The sequence below is a fragment of the Herpailurus yagouaroundi genome, unplaced genomic scaffold, assembly GCF_014898765.1.
Source record: "Herpailurus yagouaroundi ecotype Mexico unplaced genomic scaffold, PumYag 67005, whole genome shotgun sequence".
Classification (NCBI taxonomy): domain Eukaryota; kingdom Metazoa; phylum Chordata; class Mammalia; order Carnivora; family Felidae; genus Herpailurus; species Herpailurus yagouaroundi.
Window position 1 is genome coordinate 470,056 of NW_024419868.1, and position 18,767 is coordinate 488,822.

The 18,767-nt window shown below is 36.8% G+C and overlaps 1 protein-coding gene across 1 annotated transcript in view; it reads left to right on the forward strand.

Annotated features, from left to right (window-relative positions):
* The window catches only part of FAM120C (family with sequence similarity 120 member C), a 111,805-nt gene that overhangs the window by 65,770 nt on the left and 27,268 nt on the right, over window positions 1–18,767 (forward strand). Inside the window, exon 10 of the mRNA XM_040466914.1 lies at window positions 5,734–5,983. Within this exon, the coding sequence (XP_040322848.1) occupies window positions 5,734–5,983 (250 nt within the window). The remainder of the gene's footprint in view (window positions 1–5,733; window positions 5,984–18,767) is intronic.

The window sequence follows — 18,767 nt, forward strand, 5'->3', positions numbered from 1 at the left end:
ATGAATAGAACAACTAGACAGAAAATCATCAGTAATATAAAACTCAACAACCATCAATTGATTCTTAATATAACATGCAGCAAGAACAAAATGCATGTTCTTTTCCATGCCCACAGAATATATACCAAGATGGATCATATCCTGGGCCATAAAACAAACCTGAATAAATTTAAAAGAATTAAAACTATACAGGGTATATTCTCAGACCACTATGAAATCAAATTAGAAATCAACAACAGAAAGATAACTGGAAAATCTAGAAATACTTGGAAGATAACAAAGCACTTTTATCCAAACCTTGGGTCAAATAGCAAAACTTTTTTTAAAATCTCTTTTTAGTGTTTTATTTATTCTTGAGAGAGAGAGAGAGAGAGAGAGAGAGAGAGTGAGCGGGGGAGGCGCACACAAGCGGGGGAGGGGCAGAGAGAGAGGGAGACACAGAATCCGAAGCAGGCTCCAGGCTCCAAGGAAAGCCCAATGCAGGGCTCGAACTCACAAACCGTGAGGCCATGACCTGAACTGAAGTCGGACGCTTAACCAACTGAGCCACCCAGGTGCTCCCAAATAGCCAGTCTTAAGGGAAAGAAGGAAATACATGGAACTAAATGAAAATAAAAATACAGCATAGGGGCGCCTGGGTGGCGCAGTCGGTTAAGCGTCCGACTTCAGCCAGGTCACGATCTCGCGGTCCGGTCCGTGAGTTCGAGCCCCGCGTCAGGCTCTGGGCTGATGGCTCAGAGCCTGGAGCCTGTTTCCGATTCTGTGTCTCCCTCTCTCTCTGCCCCTCCCCCGTTCATGCTCTGTCTGTCTCTGTCCCAAAAATAAATAAATGTTGAAAAAAAAATTTAAAAAAAAATACAGCATATTAAAATCTGTGGTATGGAGCTAAATTTCTGAAAAGGAAATTTATAGTCCTAAATGCTCAAATTAGAAAAAGGGATAAATTTCTAATCTGTCCTCTGAATTTTCACCTCAAGAAACAAGAAGAGGAGAAAGCTAAACCTACAGCAAACTAAAATGAAGAAATAATAAAGAGCAAAGAAAGGTCAGTGGAATTGGAAACAGAAAAATAACAGAAAAATCAGTGAAACAAAAACTTGATTCTTTGAAAAAAACAATGAAATTGATGAAATTCTAGCAAGACCACAATAAGGAAAATAGAGAATACACAAATTACTAATATCAAGAATGAGGCAGGAGATAACACCACAGTGCCTACAGACATCAAAAGGATTATATGGGAATACTGTAAACAACTCTACACATAAATTTGACAACTTAAACAAAATGGATCAATTCTCAAAATTACAAACTACCAAAACACACCTGATATGAAATAGATAATTTGAGTAGCCCTGTAAATATTAATAAAATTTAATTTAAAATTTCCCCAAAAAGAAATCTGACTGAATTAGTTTCACTAGAGAATTCTACCATATTTTTAACAAATACTTAACTGTCAAATCACTATGTTGTATACTTGAAACTAATAGAACATTGTATGTCAATTATATTTCAATAATAAAATTTTATATTATTTTTTAATTTTTATTTATTTTTGAGAGAGAGAGACAGACAGACAGAGCATGAGCATGGGAAGGGCAGAGAGAGGGAAACAGAATCTGAAGCAAGCTCCAGGCTGTGAGCTGTCAGTGCAGAGCCCAACGACAGGCTTGAACTCATAAACTGTGAGATCATGACCTGAGCCGAAGTCAGACTCTCAACCTATTGAGCCACCCAGGCACCCCTAATTTTGTTAATGTAATTTCTACAGCCAACATGGGGCTTGAACTCATGACCCCAATATCAAGAGTTGGATGCTGTACCAACTGAGCCATCCAGGCACCCCTCGATAATTAATTTTTTTAAAAAAGAGTAGATAGAGACTGTCTCATAAATCTTTTTATTTCCAGCAGTGCTTTGCACAATCAGGCACTTATTGTGGACAATAAATATTTAAATTAAATTAAAAAGAATTACCATCAATTCTACACCATCTTTTTCAGAAAATAGGAGAGAACACTTCCCAAATCATTCTACAAAGCCAGTATTACCATGATACTACAATCAGATAAAGACAGTACATAAAAATAATACTTCACATCAATATCCTTTGTCAATATAGATGTAAAAGTTCTTAACAAGGTATTAGTCAGTAGAATTCAGCAATATATAAAAAGAATTACACACCATAGTAATTTGGTAGGGTATGTTCTATTTTGCAAAACTAGTTCAATATTTGAAAAATCAGTCTATGTAATCCACCATACAAACAGGATAAAGAAGAAAAATAATATGGTCATCTCAATGGATGCAGAAAAATATTTAACAAAATTCAACAACCATTCATGAAAAAAAAACTCCCCAAAAAACTAGGAGTAGAGGTGAATGCCTATAACTTGATAAAAAAAACATCTACAAAAACCCTTCAGCCAACATTACACTTAATGGTGAAAGACTAAATGTTTTTCTCCTAAAATTAGGAGCAAGTCTAGTTATGCCCTACTGCAGCTCTTCTGCATAGTACTGGAAGTTCTAGCCAGTACAAGAAGGCAAGAAAACGAAATAGAAGGCATACAGATCAGAAAGGAAAAAATAAAACTGTCCCTAATTGTAGATGACATAGCTTATGTAGAAAATCCCAATTGACAACAAAACTGCTAGAACTAATGAGTGAATTCATCAAGGTTGTAGGATATACAATAAACATACTAAAATGAATTCTATTTCTATACACTAACAATGAATATGGGGCACTGAAATAAATACAATACCATTTATAACTCCTCCAACAAATGGAGTACTTAGGTATAAATTTAACAAAAGATGTTCAAGATCTGTATGCTGAAAATTATAAAATGCTGATGAACGAAATTGGTGAAGACCTACATAAATGGAGAGACATAGATCTCCTTGAATTGGAGATTCAACATAGTAAATATCAACATCAACATCAACATAGTAAAATGTCAATTCTCTCCAAATTGATATACAGGTTTAACACAATTCCTATCCAAATCCCAGCAGGATTCTCTGTAGATATATAGAAGATTATTTTTTTAAGTTTATTTATTTTGAGAGAGGGACAGTGCAAGCAGGGGAGAGGCAGACAGAGGGAGAGAGAGAGAATCCCAAGCAGGCTCAACACTATCCACACAGAGCCCAGTGTGGGGTTCAAACCTACAAACTGTGAGATCATGACCTGAGCCGACATCAAGAGTCGGATGCTTAACATTTATATGGAAAGACTTAGGAATTAGAATATCTAAAACATTTTTTGAAAAGAAATAAGTTGGGAGGAATCACTCTACCTTGATTACAAAACTTACCATGTAGCTACAATAATTAAGACTGTGTGGTGTTGGTAGTGGTATAGACACATAGATTAGTGGAACAGAATAGGGAACCCAGAAATAGTCCCATACAAGTACAGCCAACTGATTTTTTACAAAGCTGCAGAAGTACTTCATTAGAGGAAGGATAGTCTTTTTAACAAATGGTACTAGATCAATTGGACATCAGTAGGTGAACAAATACCACATATCTAGACTACTATCTAAAATATACAAAGAACTCTCAAAACTGAGCATTATGAAAACTGCCCAATTGAGCATTATGAAAATTGTCCAATTAGAAGATCAGCAAAAGAATGCTGACATTTCACTGAAGAAGATATACATGGCAAATAAAGACATGAAAGGATGTTCAACATCATTAGCCATTAAAGATTTACAAATTAAGGGGGTGCCTGGGTGGCTCCGTGGTTTAAGCATCTGACTTTGGCTCAGGTTATGATCTCACGGCTTGTGGGTTCAAGTCCCACGTTGGGATCTATGCTGCTGACAGCTCAGAGCCTGGAGCCTGCTTCGGATTCTGCATCTCCCTCTCTCTCTTTCTGTCTGCCCTTCCCCCACTCACGTTCTGTCTCTGTCTCTGTCTCTGTCTCTGTCTCTCTCAAAAATAAATAAACACTAATAAAATTTTTTAAAAAAGAATTGCAAATTAAAGCCACAATTATATATAACTACATACTTATCACAATGGCTAAAATTAATAATTTTATTCATTTGGATTGGATGTGGAGAAACTGGATCACCCATAAACTGTTGGTAGGAATATAAGATGGTACCACCACTCTAGAAAGTAATTTGGCCATTTCCTTTCAAAACTTAAAATAGACTTACAATGCAACCTAGCACTTATACTTTTGGGCATTTATCTCAGAGAAAGGAAGATTTATTTTCATGCAGGAACTTATACACAAATATTCATAGCAGCTTCATTCATAATAGCCACAAACTGGAAGAACCCAGATGTCCTTCAAAAGGTGAATGGTGAAACTGTGGTACATCCATACCATGAAATACTACTTGGTAAAAAAACAAAAAACAAAAAACGTATTGATACATGCAACAACATGGATGGATCCCAAAAGCATTATGCCAAGTGCAAATGCCAATCTCAAAAGGTTGCATACTATAGGAGTCCATTTATTTAACATTCTCAAATTGACAAAATTGTAGGGATGGAGAACAGATTAGTAGTTGCCAGGGATTAGAGATGGTGCTGGAGGGTGTTGGGTGTGACCATAAAAGGGATAGCATAAGGGAGATCTTTGTGGTAATTGAATAGTTCTGTATCTTAACCTACTGAGCCACTCAGGCGCCCTGAATACTTCTGCATCTTGATTGCAGTGGTGGTTGCACAAAACTACATGTGACCTAGAACTATCCACACAATTATACCAGTGTCAGCTTCTTAGCTTTGATATTATAATTGTTTTAGATACAATCTTTGGGGGAAACTGGGTAAAGGGTACATAGGACCTCTCTCTACTATCTTTGCAACTCCCTGTGAATCTATATTTCAAATTAAAAAGTTTTTTAAGAAGAGCACTCTCATGGTGGTGGAGCATGCGTATGAGGTAGACTAGACAGAATGAAGGCAGGGACAAGTCTCCAGAATTGTTGTCAGGTGAAAGATGATGAGATCTGAACCTCTGTACTATTTGTTGTAATGAAGACAAGGGGACAGATAAAAAAGGATGATAAGGTAATAGAATCAGCAGGACCTTGGCAATATCCAGATGTGAAGCAGGTAAAGGATAGTGTGGACTCTGGGATGACTTCCAGGTTTCTAGCTTGAGTAATTGAGTAAATGCTGGATGTCTTCAGTAAAACAGGCCATAGCTTAAGAGCCTGAAGTATACTAGAAGTAGACAGAAGCCATGTTTTCCTTGTCTGTTAAACCTTCAAAAATCTAAAAGATATTTTTTTGAGAATTTTTTTGAAATTCTTTAAAGTCCTTTAGAGTATCCCACAATCTGTTATGAAGCCAGATATTTATGTAATTCCTCCTTGGACTTCTTTCCTTGCCTAGCCTAGTACATTTACTTAAATGGGTTTCAACATAATTAACTGTGTGACTTTGAGCCTTTATTTTTTCAATGAAAAAAGAGCACTGTGTTTTATGATAATGTAATTACAATACTTCTCTCTCGGGATTAGAGTTCTGAGTTTTGAGAAGTAAATGACATTTACATTCATATGTAAAGTACCTAACACATATCAAACATCTATTAAGTACTGTTCCTACTGCTAACAATAAAAATTCTAATGACAAAAAATAAAAAGATGTTGAAATGGGACAGATCCTGTCACTTGCGGCCAGAAATTTTACAGAAATGCTCAGGAATTTTCTAGAGCCTGTTTTTCCTCAATTTCTGTTTTCTAGTTCCTTCAGTGATCCTCAAAGAGTGGTCTGCCTATAAAGGGAAGTCACCTCAAACCCCCGAGCTGGTGTCTGCACTGACGTTTCGGGAATGGACTTGCCCAAATCTCAAGAAGCTCTGGCTCGGCAAAGCAGTGGAGGACAAGAACAGAAGGATGCGGGCCTTCCTGGCCTGTATGAAGTCAGATACCCCCAGTATGCTCAATCCAGCTAATGTCCCAACCCATCTGCTGCTCATGTGCTGCGTACTCCGGTAAGCCATGGGACAGGGAAGTGACCGGTTTAGTTCTCTTTTACTTTTGTCACATTTTCTTTAAGCATGTGTTTTTATGGTGTTTGGGGATGGGGAGGTTATCGTTTGAAGTTCAGCTTAGAATTCAGAAACGCTGAAATTGATTGCCATGATAGTTTCTTCAGTTCATGATCCTCTGTCATCATCAGTTCATTCATGACCTGCATGAACTTTTATATTTGGTTTTATATTTGGCTTTTGTCTCCTTCAGTCTTTATTCATGATCTTATTCACGTCTCTTCTCTTCCCACATTCATCCACTCTTGGGTATTTGGTGTGTGTCCTTCCATGCCATTTGCCATGTATTTATTTAGACATATGTGTATCCATGCATAGTCTATAGTGTTGTTTGTATATGTAGATTTTTTCTTTTTGTTAAAAGTTTATTTTTTATTTTTATTTATTTTGAGAGAGAGAGAGAGAGAGAGCAAGCAGGGGAGGGGCAGAGAGAGAGGGAGACAGAATCCCAGGGAGGTTCCGTGTTGTCAGTGCAAAGCCCGATGCGGTGCTCGAACTCACAAACCAGGAGATCATAACCTGAGCTGAAATCAAAAGTTGGGCACTTAACCGACTGAGCCACCCAGGTGCCCCGATTTTTTTTCCTTTTTTTTTCAACATGAAAGATATTGTGCTGTACATATCATTCTATTTCTCTTTTTTCTACTCAGTGTTATTTTTGATATCCATCCATACTCCTACATGGTTCATTCCTCATAACTGCTGGATTACTTTCCTTCATATAGTAATGTCACAGTATTTTCTTTATTGATTTCCAGTTCTTGGGTATTATAAACAGTGCTACAGGAAATCTCTTCATAGAAGTCTTTGTTTCTTTATGTTCCTGTACCAGTTTATCTGAAGTATATACTCAGGAGTAGAATTCCTGGATCCTATAAAATATGCATATAGGTTTTTCACCCAATATTGCCATGTTGCTCTAGATCGTATTCATACTAATCTAGTCCTGTGAACAACACATAAGGGCTTCTATTCTTCATAGTATTGCCAGTACTGATATCATATAACTTCTTAACTTTTGCTAGTCCAGTGGGCTTCAAGTAGTATCTTTGATTTTAATTTGCATTTATTTGACTACAGATGAGGTGAGCTTCTATTTTATACAGATTAACTACTTGTTTTCTCATTCTCTGAAGTGCCTATTTATTTACCTTGCAAATTTTCTTTTAGATTACTTGTCTTTTTCTTGCCAATTACAGAAGTTTCTTGTCAAATGTGTGTGTGTATACATATACATATATAGCAAATATCATTTCTATATCTGTGTGTATATCAAATATATTTTCCAGTCACAGATTTTCAAAACTATATACAATGTCTTTGTTGAACAAAAGTATTTCCTTTTCACCAATATTTTTATTGCTATAACTTCACACACACAGAACAGTTGGAAGAATAGTATGATGAACACTCATAAGCCCACCACTCAGATTCTATAATTAATATTTTACTAAACTTGCTTTATCCTATATAACCGGCCATCTGTCCTTCTCTAGTCATCCATTTATCCAGCGTTTTCAGTGCATTTTCAAGTAAATTGCAGATATCATGTACTTCATCCCTCACCAAGAAATATTTAATTTTGGTTTTGTCAGACACTTTTCAAATTGTACCCTTGTGGTGTATGCTTTTGGGATCTTATTTAATAAATTCTTCCCTACCCCTGGGTCATAAAGATAGTTTTCTACATTTTTTAATGTTTGTTTATTTTTGAAAGAGACACAGAGTGTGAGTGGGGGAGGGTCAGAGAGAGAGGGAGACACAGAATTTGAAGGCAGGCTCCAGGCTCTGAGCTGTCAGCACAGAGCCCAATGCAAAACTCAAACTCACGAACAGTGAGATCAGACCTGAGCTGAAGTCAGATGGTTAACCAACTGAGCCACCCAGGCACCCCAATACTTTTCTACATTTTTAATAGTTTTATAACGTTGCCTTCCATGTCAGGTCTTTAATTATAGTAGGTATCTATTCTATATATGCTGTAGGCAAGGATCTGATTTTATTTTCTTTACATAATAAGCTAGTTTTCCCAACTCCATTTATTAAATGATCTTTTCTTTCCCCACTGATGTATATTACCACCTTTCTTGTGTACCATGTTTCTATATATGCATTAGTCCATTCCTGAACTCATTTTTTTCCATTGTCTGTTTGAACTCTGGCCAGGATCACATTGTTTCAATTATGATAGGTTTTTAATTTGCCTTAATATCAGATAGGACAAATCTCTACTCTGTGCTTTCTTGTTTCAGACATGTACTAATTATTTCTGAATCACGTGATCTTTATTCTAATACATGTAATTTAGAATTAGTCCAGTTTCCACACTATCTGGTTGGGTTTTTTGGTGTATATTTTTGTCAATAAATTCAATTTATAGATTAATTTGGGGACAGTTGACATCTTTATCATGTTAAGGGTTCCCATCCAAAGATCATAGTTTACCCATCCCTTTATTTAGGTCTCTTCCTTTATGTCTTAGTAGAGTTAATTTGTTTCCATAGAGGTCTTCTGTGTTTTAAAGTTCTGTACTTGATATATATTGTTGTGATTATGGATGACAATTCTGTTTTCAGTTACACTTTCTGATTGTTTATTTGCTGATATATAGGAAGTAAATTTATGTACAGAGAAGTCAGTCTCTACAAGGCATCAGAGGATTATAGAGCATTGAGCTTTGAAATTGGACAGACTTTAGTTTGAATTCTGGCTCTGCAGCTTTTCAGTTTGGATAAGTCACTTTAACCTTTAGAACATCCATTCCCTCAACATAAATGGGTATAATAATCCTTATTTCTCAAAGCTGTTTGAGGATTGAGGTAATAAATGTGGAGGCCCTATCACATAATAGATGCTTCATATTTGTTAATTTTCTAACTGCCTTGAGATTAAAATTGGTAATGTAAGTCTTACCAATAGGAATAATGACAGGATTCATTCCTCCTAACTTCTAAAATGTTCTTGGGCCACAGCCCTGCATTGTCCATATTAACTCTGGAATTACATGTTTTGTTTACTTTTATTCTCAGAAGTACAGTACTAGCTCATTTTTCCATTTATTTGATTCTCTAGGTTTTTTTTGGAACACCTCCAGGGACATGAAAATAACAATGGCTTATGAATAGCTATAATAGCTATCACAAGACAAGGCTGTAATGGTCTAAAAGGTTCCATATGCTTTCCCTGAAGAGAACCCCCTAGCTTCCTGCTCAACCTATTTATTCTTAATATACACACATTTCTGACAATTTGGCTATCTGATTTCCTAGTGTATGGCAGATCAGAAGTGGCAAATTATAAGGGACGTGAGACAAGGAGTAGGACCTATTCTTAGAACCAGCCTCAATGACAGTAATGAAAAGTAATAGCTTAAAAGCTGCCTAAAAGCAGGGGAAAAGATATAAAGATTACTTTTAAAAAGACCTAAGAACCCATTTAGTGTAGGGGGAAACTGCCCTATATAAATCAGTAACCCATATAAGATCATTAGTAAAGCACAAGGCAATAATCAGTGTTCATAAAATCATCAAGAACAGGTTCTATAATATTACATGTTATGTACCTGGCAGTGTGCTAAGTCAGCCCTTTCTGTTCAGTGCTACTAATCTTCATAATAGTGCTAAAAACTAAATATTATTTACCTCCATTTATAGTTGAGGGAACAAAGGCTCAAAGAGAAATGACTTGTGCAAAGGTTACATAGCTAGTAATGGGTAGTGCAAGAGTTGGAACCCAAGTCTCTCCAACTCCCGATTCCTATGCTCTTTAAAAGACAAAATGGCAGGAAAATCATCTTAAAGATTAACATAAAATCTAAACTTCTCAGTTTAGCTGAGAAATAGAACAGAAATAGAACCTGAAATTTGACAAGGTCATCCTTCTAGACCTTGTGTAACGTTGAGGAATCTTTTCTGAGAAATAATTTAATTCTATTAGGAAGCAGTGGGTTTGTTATCAGCTCTAATAGGGCATTGGAGTTAACCAAGTGCCATCCTGATATGTAAAGAGTAAAGACAGATAAGAACTTGTTTTTGTTCGCTTGACAGAATAATTCCGAAGTTTATTCGGAAAAGCAAATGAATAAGAATAGCTTGGGATTGAAAAACAAGAGCAATCTTGGCTCAAACAAAGAAAAATGTTTTATAAACTTACACTAAAATGAATTGTTACTGGCATAAAAATTGACAGGTTATTGTTTTAGAGCAGATAATACTGATTAAGATCCTAGACACGTGATAACTTAACATGATAACTTAAAATATGGTAAAGGAAGCTTCACAAATCAATGAGGAATAGATGAAGTTTTAAATAATTGTTGAGAAAATTGTATTGGTATTTGGAGAGAAAACATCAAGTTAGGGCCTCGCCTCTACTAAATTCCAGATGGATTTATTATAGTGATAAATGTAAAGGAAAAAAGATAAAACATAGAATAAAAACTAAGCAATGATTTAACTGATCTTGAGACAAGAAAGGAATTTTTTTAATGAAAAATAAATAAAGAAGCCTCAAGTCCAGGGCAGTATCAAAAACAATAGCAATATCAGGGAAGGCCAGCACCTCTGTTTCCAGTGACTGCCATACACCATGCTAAAAATTTGGGAGATGTGGGCAACAAGACAATCATAAAGGGCTTTGATAAACTGCTTTATATTCCTGGAGATCTAAGATGTACATGCATAGGGCTATATACACACTCAAAAGAAACTGGGAGAAAGTCCCAATTATATATGCCTCCTAGGCTGAACATGAGACTTGCACAAGGTAAAAATCAAAGCACAACTTATAACTGCCTAAAATTTTAATGCATGCCGCAATCTACACTTAGATCCCTTTGGCAAAAATGGAAGCTTTATTGGCTCAAGATGTTTCTGCACAACCTTTGACTAATCGTTGGCTGATCAATAAGCTATGCTGATCCAAGAGAGATGCCTAGGAAATTAGGCTTAAAAATGAAATAAAGAGTTAAAAATAAAAACAAAAATCTAAGCAGGGATATCAAGCCACCCACTGAAGGAGGGACAGGCTCTCCAAAATTAGTCTAGACATGTCACTAAACAAACAAAGCACCAGCAACAACAATTCTTGGAGAGAGTTGCTACAATATATTATTGAAACTGTCCACTGTCCAAAAAAATTGTAAGATTTGCAAAGAAATAATAATGTGTGGCTAATACACAAGCAAAAAGCACTCAATAGAAATGGTCTTGAAGGGAATATGGCTGTAGGACATAGTAAGTAAGGACTTTTAATCACCTATAATAAATACATTCAAAGAACTAAAGAAAACCATATTTAAAGAATTAAAGGGTTCTACTCCTGAAACCAGTACTACACGGTATGTTAACTAACTTGAAATTGAATTTAAATAAATAAAAAATTTTGATAACAGTGACTATCAAATTGAGAATAGCAATGAAGAGATAGAAATTCAAAAAGAAATCAAATAGATATTCTGGAACTGAAAAATACAATAGTTGAAATGAAAAATTAACTTGAAGGAAAGGGCTGAATAGCAGTTTTGAACTGAGAGAAGAAAAAGATCAGTGAATTTGAAGGCAGATAAATAGAGATTACCCAATCTGAAGAACAGAATGTAAAAATGAAAAGAGACCTATAGGATATCAGACATAGCAACATATGCCTAATAGGTGACCCAAGAGAAAGGGGGATGGTCAAAAAAATATGTGAGGAAATAAGAATTGAAAACCTCCCAAATTTGATGAAAAACATAAACCTACACATCCAAGTTCAAAAACTCCAAATGTCAACTCAATGATCCACACTTAGGGGCACCTGGGTGGCTCCGTCGGTTAAGCGTCCGACTTCAGGTCATGACCTCACGGTCCGTGAGTTCGAGCCCCGCGTGGGGCTCTGTGCTGACAGCTCAGAGCCTGGAGCCTGCTTCAGATTCTGTGTCTCCCTCTCTCTCTCTGACCCTACCCCGTTCATGCTCTGTCTCTGTCTCTGTCTCAAAAATAAATAAACATTAAAAAAAAAAAAAAAAGATCCACACTTAGACACTGTTAAAAGACACAGTCGGGGCGCCTGGGTGGCGCAGTCGGTTAAGCGTCCGACGTCAGCCAGGTCACGATCTCACGGTCCGTGAGTTCGAGCCCCGCGTCAGGCTCTGGGCTGATGGCTCAGAGCCTGGAGCCTGGAGCCTGTTTCTGATTCTGTGTCTCCCTCTCTCTCTGCCCCTCCCCCGTTCGTGCTCTGTCTCTCTCTGTCCCAAAAATAAATAAACGTTGAAAAAAAAAAATTTTTTTTTTAAAATAAAAAAAATAAATAAAAGACAAACACAGTCTTGAAAGAAGCATGAGAGGGGCGCCTGGGTGGCGCAGTCGGTTAAGCGTCCGACTTCAGCCAGGTCACGATCTCGCGGTCCATGAGTTCGAGCCCCGCGTCGGGCTCTGGGCTGACGGCTCAGAGCCTGGAGCCTGTTTCCGATTCTGTGTCTCCCTCTCTCTCTGCCCCTCCCCCATTCATGCTCTGTCTCTCTCTGTCCCAAAAATAAATAAATGTTGAAAAAAAAAATTAAAAAAAAAGAAAGAAGCATGAGAAAAACAATGTATCACAAAGGAGTCAGAAGATTAACAATAATCAAAAGGTAGAAGCAACCCATTTACACTGTTGGATGCATTGATAAAATGTCATATATACATAAAATGGAATATTATTCAGCCTTAAGAAGGAAATTCTGACACATGCTACAACATGGCTGAACCTTGAAGACATTATACTTAAGTGAACTAAACCAGTCAATAAAAACAAATATGATGTGATTCAACTTATATGAGGTACTTAGAGTAGTCAGATTCAGAAATAGAAAGTAAAATGGTGATTTCCAGGGGTCTGCAGTTGGGGGAATAGGGCGTGTTTAGTGGATATGAGTTTCAAGTTGGGAAGAATAAAAAGTTATGCATATGGATGGTGGTAATGGTGTAAATGTCCTTAATGTGCTTAATGCCACTGCAAATGTACACTGAAAAATTATTAAAGTGGTAAATATTATGTGTATTTTATCTCAAGGAAAAATAAAAAAGGAACACAAATGGTGGGACTTCCAGAAGGACAGAGTAAGGAGGTAGACAAACCCTCTTTCCAGCAAAATTACAGCTTGTGAAAACTATTTTTTTTAATCATTTAACCCTTAGGCATATATAGCCAAGAAGAAAAGGGCTCCTTCTCCTCCCAGCTCTTCTTCTTGGGTTATGGTTTCACCTGGGAAAGATAATATTACCATTTCTCATCAACTCCAGCCCTATGTCCAGGTAGGCATGGTAAAGAGGATCACCCACCAACCCCCCACTCAGGGTAGCCAGAAGAATCTAGGCATAAGAATGAGGAGCTCCACACCTACCCAAAGGGACTGTTTTTATTTGGAGCAGAGCATGGAAAATTCCATGCCTAACAGCATGTCAAGAACATAGGTATCTTGATGATGAGTAGTTTAGAGGAGGCTGGTAGTTCCATGATATGAGCAGAACACCAGGGCATCCAGAAGTTTTATAGAGAAAACAAGAGAAAGAAACCCTAAGAGGGTTTTTTTCCCCTTGGAGAAAGCCAAGAAGAACCCTCCTAGGATTACAGTAAACTCTGGAGATCAGGAAAGGTGTGTGCATATCCTAGATGGCACCCACTCAGGAGAAACCAGAACAGGACATGGGACAGACTTCAGAGCATTCCCCAAACCACCCAGAGACCATCAATACAGGACAGATGCCTCACTGGCACAAGCAATAGAAATACCACCTCTGACCAAGCATCAGCTGAACAATAAGCTTCTCTGACCCAGAGGCAACTCCTAGGAAACCAGATTTAAAACTAAAATAAAACTCATCATTCCAGACTGGAAGATTGTGAATACCCAAAGCTATGCTTTCTCAGCAATACCCTAAGAAGGAACCTCCAAACTAATTATCCCTCACTGAATGTGGGGCAAAAATGTGTAAATTTCCTGAACTGTGATAGCAACCTTATTCCACACACATATATTCAACAGTTAAAGGTAAAAATCTAACTGGCTAAGACTTAAGCATAACCTTTGACCAATTAGTGGCTTAAGCTGACCCAGGAGTAACATCTAGGTTGCCAAGCTAAAAGAAAAACAAGGGGAAAACTCTCAGTAGAGACATCAGAGGCTGCATCCTACATATTTCAGAAATAGAACTCACAGAATTAATGCAATCAAGTCACTAAAAAAATAAAAACAAGAGAACAACCAGGCAAACATCAAACCCTGGGCTGAAGGGTAGGGTCAGTATCTAGCATTGTTACAATTTATTATCTAAAATATCCAATTTCCAACAAAAATTTTATTAAAAATTTTTTTTAAATGTTCAAAGAACTAAGTGAAACCATGCATAAAGAATGAAAACAATCACGCGCCTGGTTAAGCGTCCGACTTTGGCTCAGGTAATGATCTTGCGGTTTGTGGGTTCAAGCCCCACATCAGGCTCTGTGCTGACAGCTCAGAGCCTGGAGCCTGCTTCCAATTCTGTGTCTCCCTCTCTCTCTGTGCACCCCCCCGGCCCCCGCCCCGTTCACACTGTCTCTCAATAATAAATAAACGTTTAAAAAAAAAGAATTAAAACAAGACATGATGACAGTGTCACCTCAGATAGAGAATATCAATAAAGAGTAAGTATCAAAAAGAACCATATGGATATTCTGAAGTTGAAAAGTAAAATAAGCCAAAATGAAAAGTTTACTAAAGAGGATTAACAGTACACTTGAGTTGGCAGAAGAAAGAAGCAGCCAAGTTGAAAACAGATTAATACAGATTATGTGGTCTGAAGAACAGAGAGATAAAAGAATGAAGCAAACTGAACAGAGCCTCAGAGAAATGAGTAACACCATTAAATGCACCAACATTCACATAATGGGAGTACTAGTAGGAGGGGGGAATAAAAATATTTGAAAAAAATGGCTGAAAATTCTCCAAATTTGACAAAAACATTATTTTATACATCTGATATGAACCCAAAAAAGGACCACACTAGATCATAATCAAAATGGTGAAAATCAAAGACAACAAGAGCATCTTGAATACTGTAAGGAAAAAATGACCAATCACAGGCAAAGGAACCACAAACAACCATTGTCAGAAACAATGGAGACCAGAAAGCAGTGAGACAACATAATTCAAAGTACTTAAATATAAAACTCTCAGCTGTCAACTTTATATCCAGTAAAACTATGTTTCAAACATGAAACTGAAATAAAAACATTCAAAAATAAACTGAGAGAATGTGTTGCTAGCAGACTTCCCTTATAGGAAATACTAAAAGAAGGTCTACAGGCTGAAAGCAAATAACAACAGGCAGTATTCAGATATTTAAAAAAACAATACTGATGAAGATAATTATGTAGGTAAATACAAAAGACAGAATAATTTCATTGTTCTTTTTTTTCCCTCTTATTTAAAAAGTAGGGGCACTTGGGTGGCTCAGTCAGTTAAGCATCCAACTTCGGCTCAGGTCATGATCTCACAGCTCATGAGTTTGAGCCCCACATCAGGCTCTGTGCTGACAGCTCAGAGCCTGCTTCAGATTCTGTGTCTCCCTCTCTCTTTCTGCCCCTCCCCAACTCACACTCTGTCTCTCTCTCAAAAATAAATAAACATTTAAAAAATAAGTAATTGCATCAGGGGCACCTGGATGGATCAGTTGGTTAAGCGTCCAACTCTGGATTTACACTCAGATCATGATCTCGTGATTTGTGAGTTCGAGCCCCATATTGGGCTCTGCACTGACAATGCAGAGCCTGTTTAGGGTTCTCTCTCTCCCTCTCTCTGCCCCTCCCCAGCTTGCTCTTTCTCTGTCTCTCAAAGTAAATAATCTTAAAGTAATTGCATCAAACAATATGTATATAATTGTATTGTTGAGCCTATAACAGAAATATATTTGACGATATCAGCAAAAAGAAAGTGTATGGAAACAAAGATGCATTGGAGTAAAAAATGACACCAGATGGTAAATCCACAAGAGAACTAGAAATAATTAGGTTAATACGGCAAAACTATAAATATGTACTCCTTTCTTCTTTCAATGCTTTTATTTACCTTTATTTATTTATTTATTTATTTATTTATTTATTTATTTTTAGTGTTTATTTTTGAGAGAGAGTAAACACAGTGGGGGAGGGGCAGAGAGAGAGGGAGACACAGATCCTGAAGCAGGCTCCAGGCTCTGAGCTGTTAGTGCAGAGCTGGACTTGGGACTCAAACCCACAAACTGTGAGATCATGACCTGAGCTGAAGTCGGATGCTTAACCAACTGAGCCACCCAGATACCCCTCTTCTTTCAACTCTTTTAAAAGAAATAAGATTATATAAAGCAATAATTATGACAGTGTATTCTTGAGTTTGTATAGATGTAACATGTAGAGCAATAATACCACAAAAAAAGAGGGGAGGGAATGGACCTAGATTATAAGATTAAAGTTTTGATAATTATACTGGAATGAAGTTATTGTATGTCTGAAGCAGATACTGTTAAGATGTATATTAGAAGCCCTAGAGAAAAGAACTCAAAAATGTAATTTAAAAATTATTAAATTAAAATTTTACACTAGAAAATATCCACTTAAAAGAAAGAAGACAATAAAGAAGGAATAAAGTATCAAATAACACATGAGACATATACAAAGCAAAATGGCAAATACAAATCTAAACATTAAGTTAATAACATTAAGTTTGAGTGAATTAATCCAATTGGATTAAAATCCAATCAAAATACAGAGATTATCAGATTAAATAAGAAACAAAGCCAGCTATATGCTGTCCACAGGAAACAAGCTTTAGATTCAAACATACAAATAGATGGAAAGTAAAAGGATGGGAAAATATATACATACAAACAACAACCATAAGATTGCTGGAGTGGCTGTAATAACACCAGACAAAATACATATTAAGACAATAAAGTGTTACTGGAAAAAGAAGAACATTTTATAATCATAAAATGGTCAGTTCATCAGGGAGCTATGACAATTATAAATATATGCACTTAACAAAAGGGCCCAAAAATATATGAAGTGAGAATTAATAGAAATGAAGGGAAAAACAGACAATTCAACAGTAATAATAAGAGATTTCAATACTCAACTTTCTTTTTTTTTAATTTTTTTTTCAACGTTTTTAATTTATTTTTGGGACAGAGAGAGACAGAGCATGAACGGGGGAGGGGCAGAGAGAGAGGGAGACACAGAATCGGAAACAGGCTCCAGGCTCCGAGCCATCAGCCCAGAGCCTGATGCGGGGCTCGAACTCACGGACCGTGAGATCGTGACCTGGCTGAAGTCGGACGCTTAACCGACTGTGCCACCCAGGCGCCCCAATACTCTACTTTCAAAAGAGGATACAACTATACAGAAGATAACAAGGATATACAATATATGATCTTGTATGTATAAAGGCCTAAACACTCCACAAAATTGCTATTCGAACTAATAAATGAATTCAAAGTATCAGGGATACAAAGTCAACACACAAAAATCAGTTGCTTTTCCTTTTTTTAAAATGTTTATTTATTTTGGAGAGTGAGAGAGAGAGATAGAGTGTGAGCAGGAAAGGGGCAGAGAGAGAGGGAGACACAGAATCCAAAGCAGGCTCCAGGCTCAGAACTGTCAGCACTGGACCATGAGATCATGACCTGAGCCAAAGTCGGACACTTAACTGGCTGAGCCACCCAGGCGTCACAGTTGCTTTTCTATTACATGAACATTGAACAGTCTGAAAAGGAAATTACAAAACCAATTCCATTTATAATAACATCAAAAAGAAGAAAATACTTAGGGATTAACTTCAACAGGTTGGTGAAAGACTTGTACAATGAATACAAAGTGTTGCTAAAGAAATTGAAGAAGACATAAATAAATGGAAGCACATCTCGTGTACATGGATGGGAAGACTTAATATAGTTAAAATGTCGATACTACCCAAAATTATCTATAGATTAAATGCAATCCCTTCCAAAATCCCAATGACATTTTTGGCAGAAATAGAAAAACCCATCCTAAAATTCATATGGAATCTCCAAGGACCCCAAATAGCCAAAACAATCTTGAAAAAGAAAAAACTGAAGGACTCACACTTCCTAATTTAAAAACTTGCTACAAAACTACAGTAATCAAAACATTATGGTATTGGCATAAAGATAGATGTATAGACCAATGGAATAGAATAGAGAACCTAGAAATAAATTCTCACATATATATGGTCAAATGATTTTTGACAAGGGTGCCAAGATCATTCAATGAGGACAGGACAGACTTTTCAATAAATGATGCCAGGAAAACTGGATATCCACAAGCAAAAGACTGAAGTTGGACACTCACCTAACACCACATACACGAATTAACTCAAAGTGGATCAAGAACCTAAACATAAGACCCAAAACAATGAAACTCTTAGAAGAAAATAGGACAAAAGCTTCACAACATTGGATTTGGCAAGGATTTCATGGGTAGGACACCAAAGATAAAACAAAAGAAAAAAATAAATAAATTGGACTTCATGAAAAATTTTTAAATGTATGTGTCAAAATACACTGTTTACATAGTAAAAAGGCAACCCACAGAATGGAAAAAAATATTTGCAAATCATGTATCTGATAAGTGATTAACATCCAGACTATATAGAAAAGTTCCAGGGGCGCCTGGGTGGCGCAGTCGGTTAAGCATCCGACTTCAGCCAGGTCACGATCTCGCGGTCCGTGGGTTC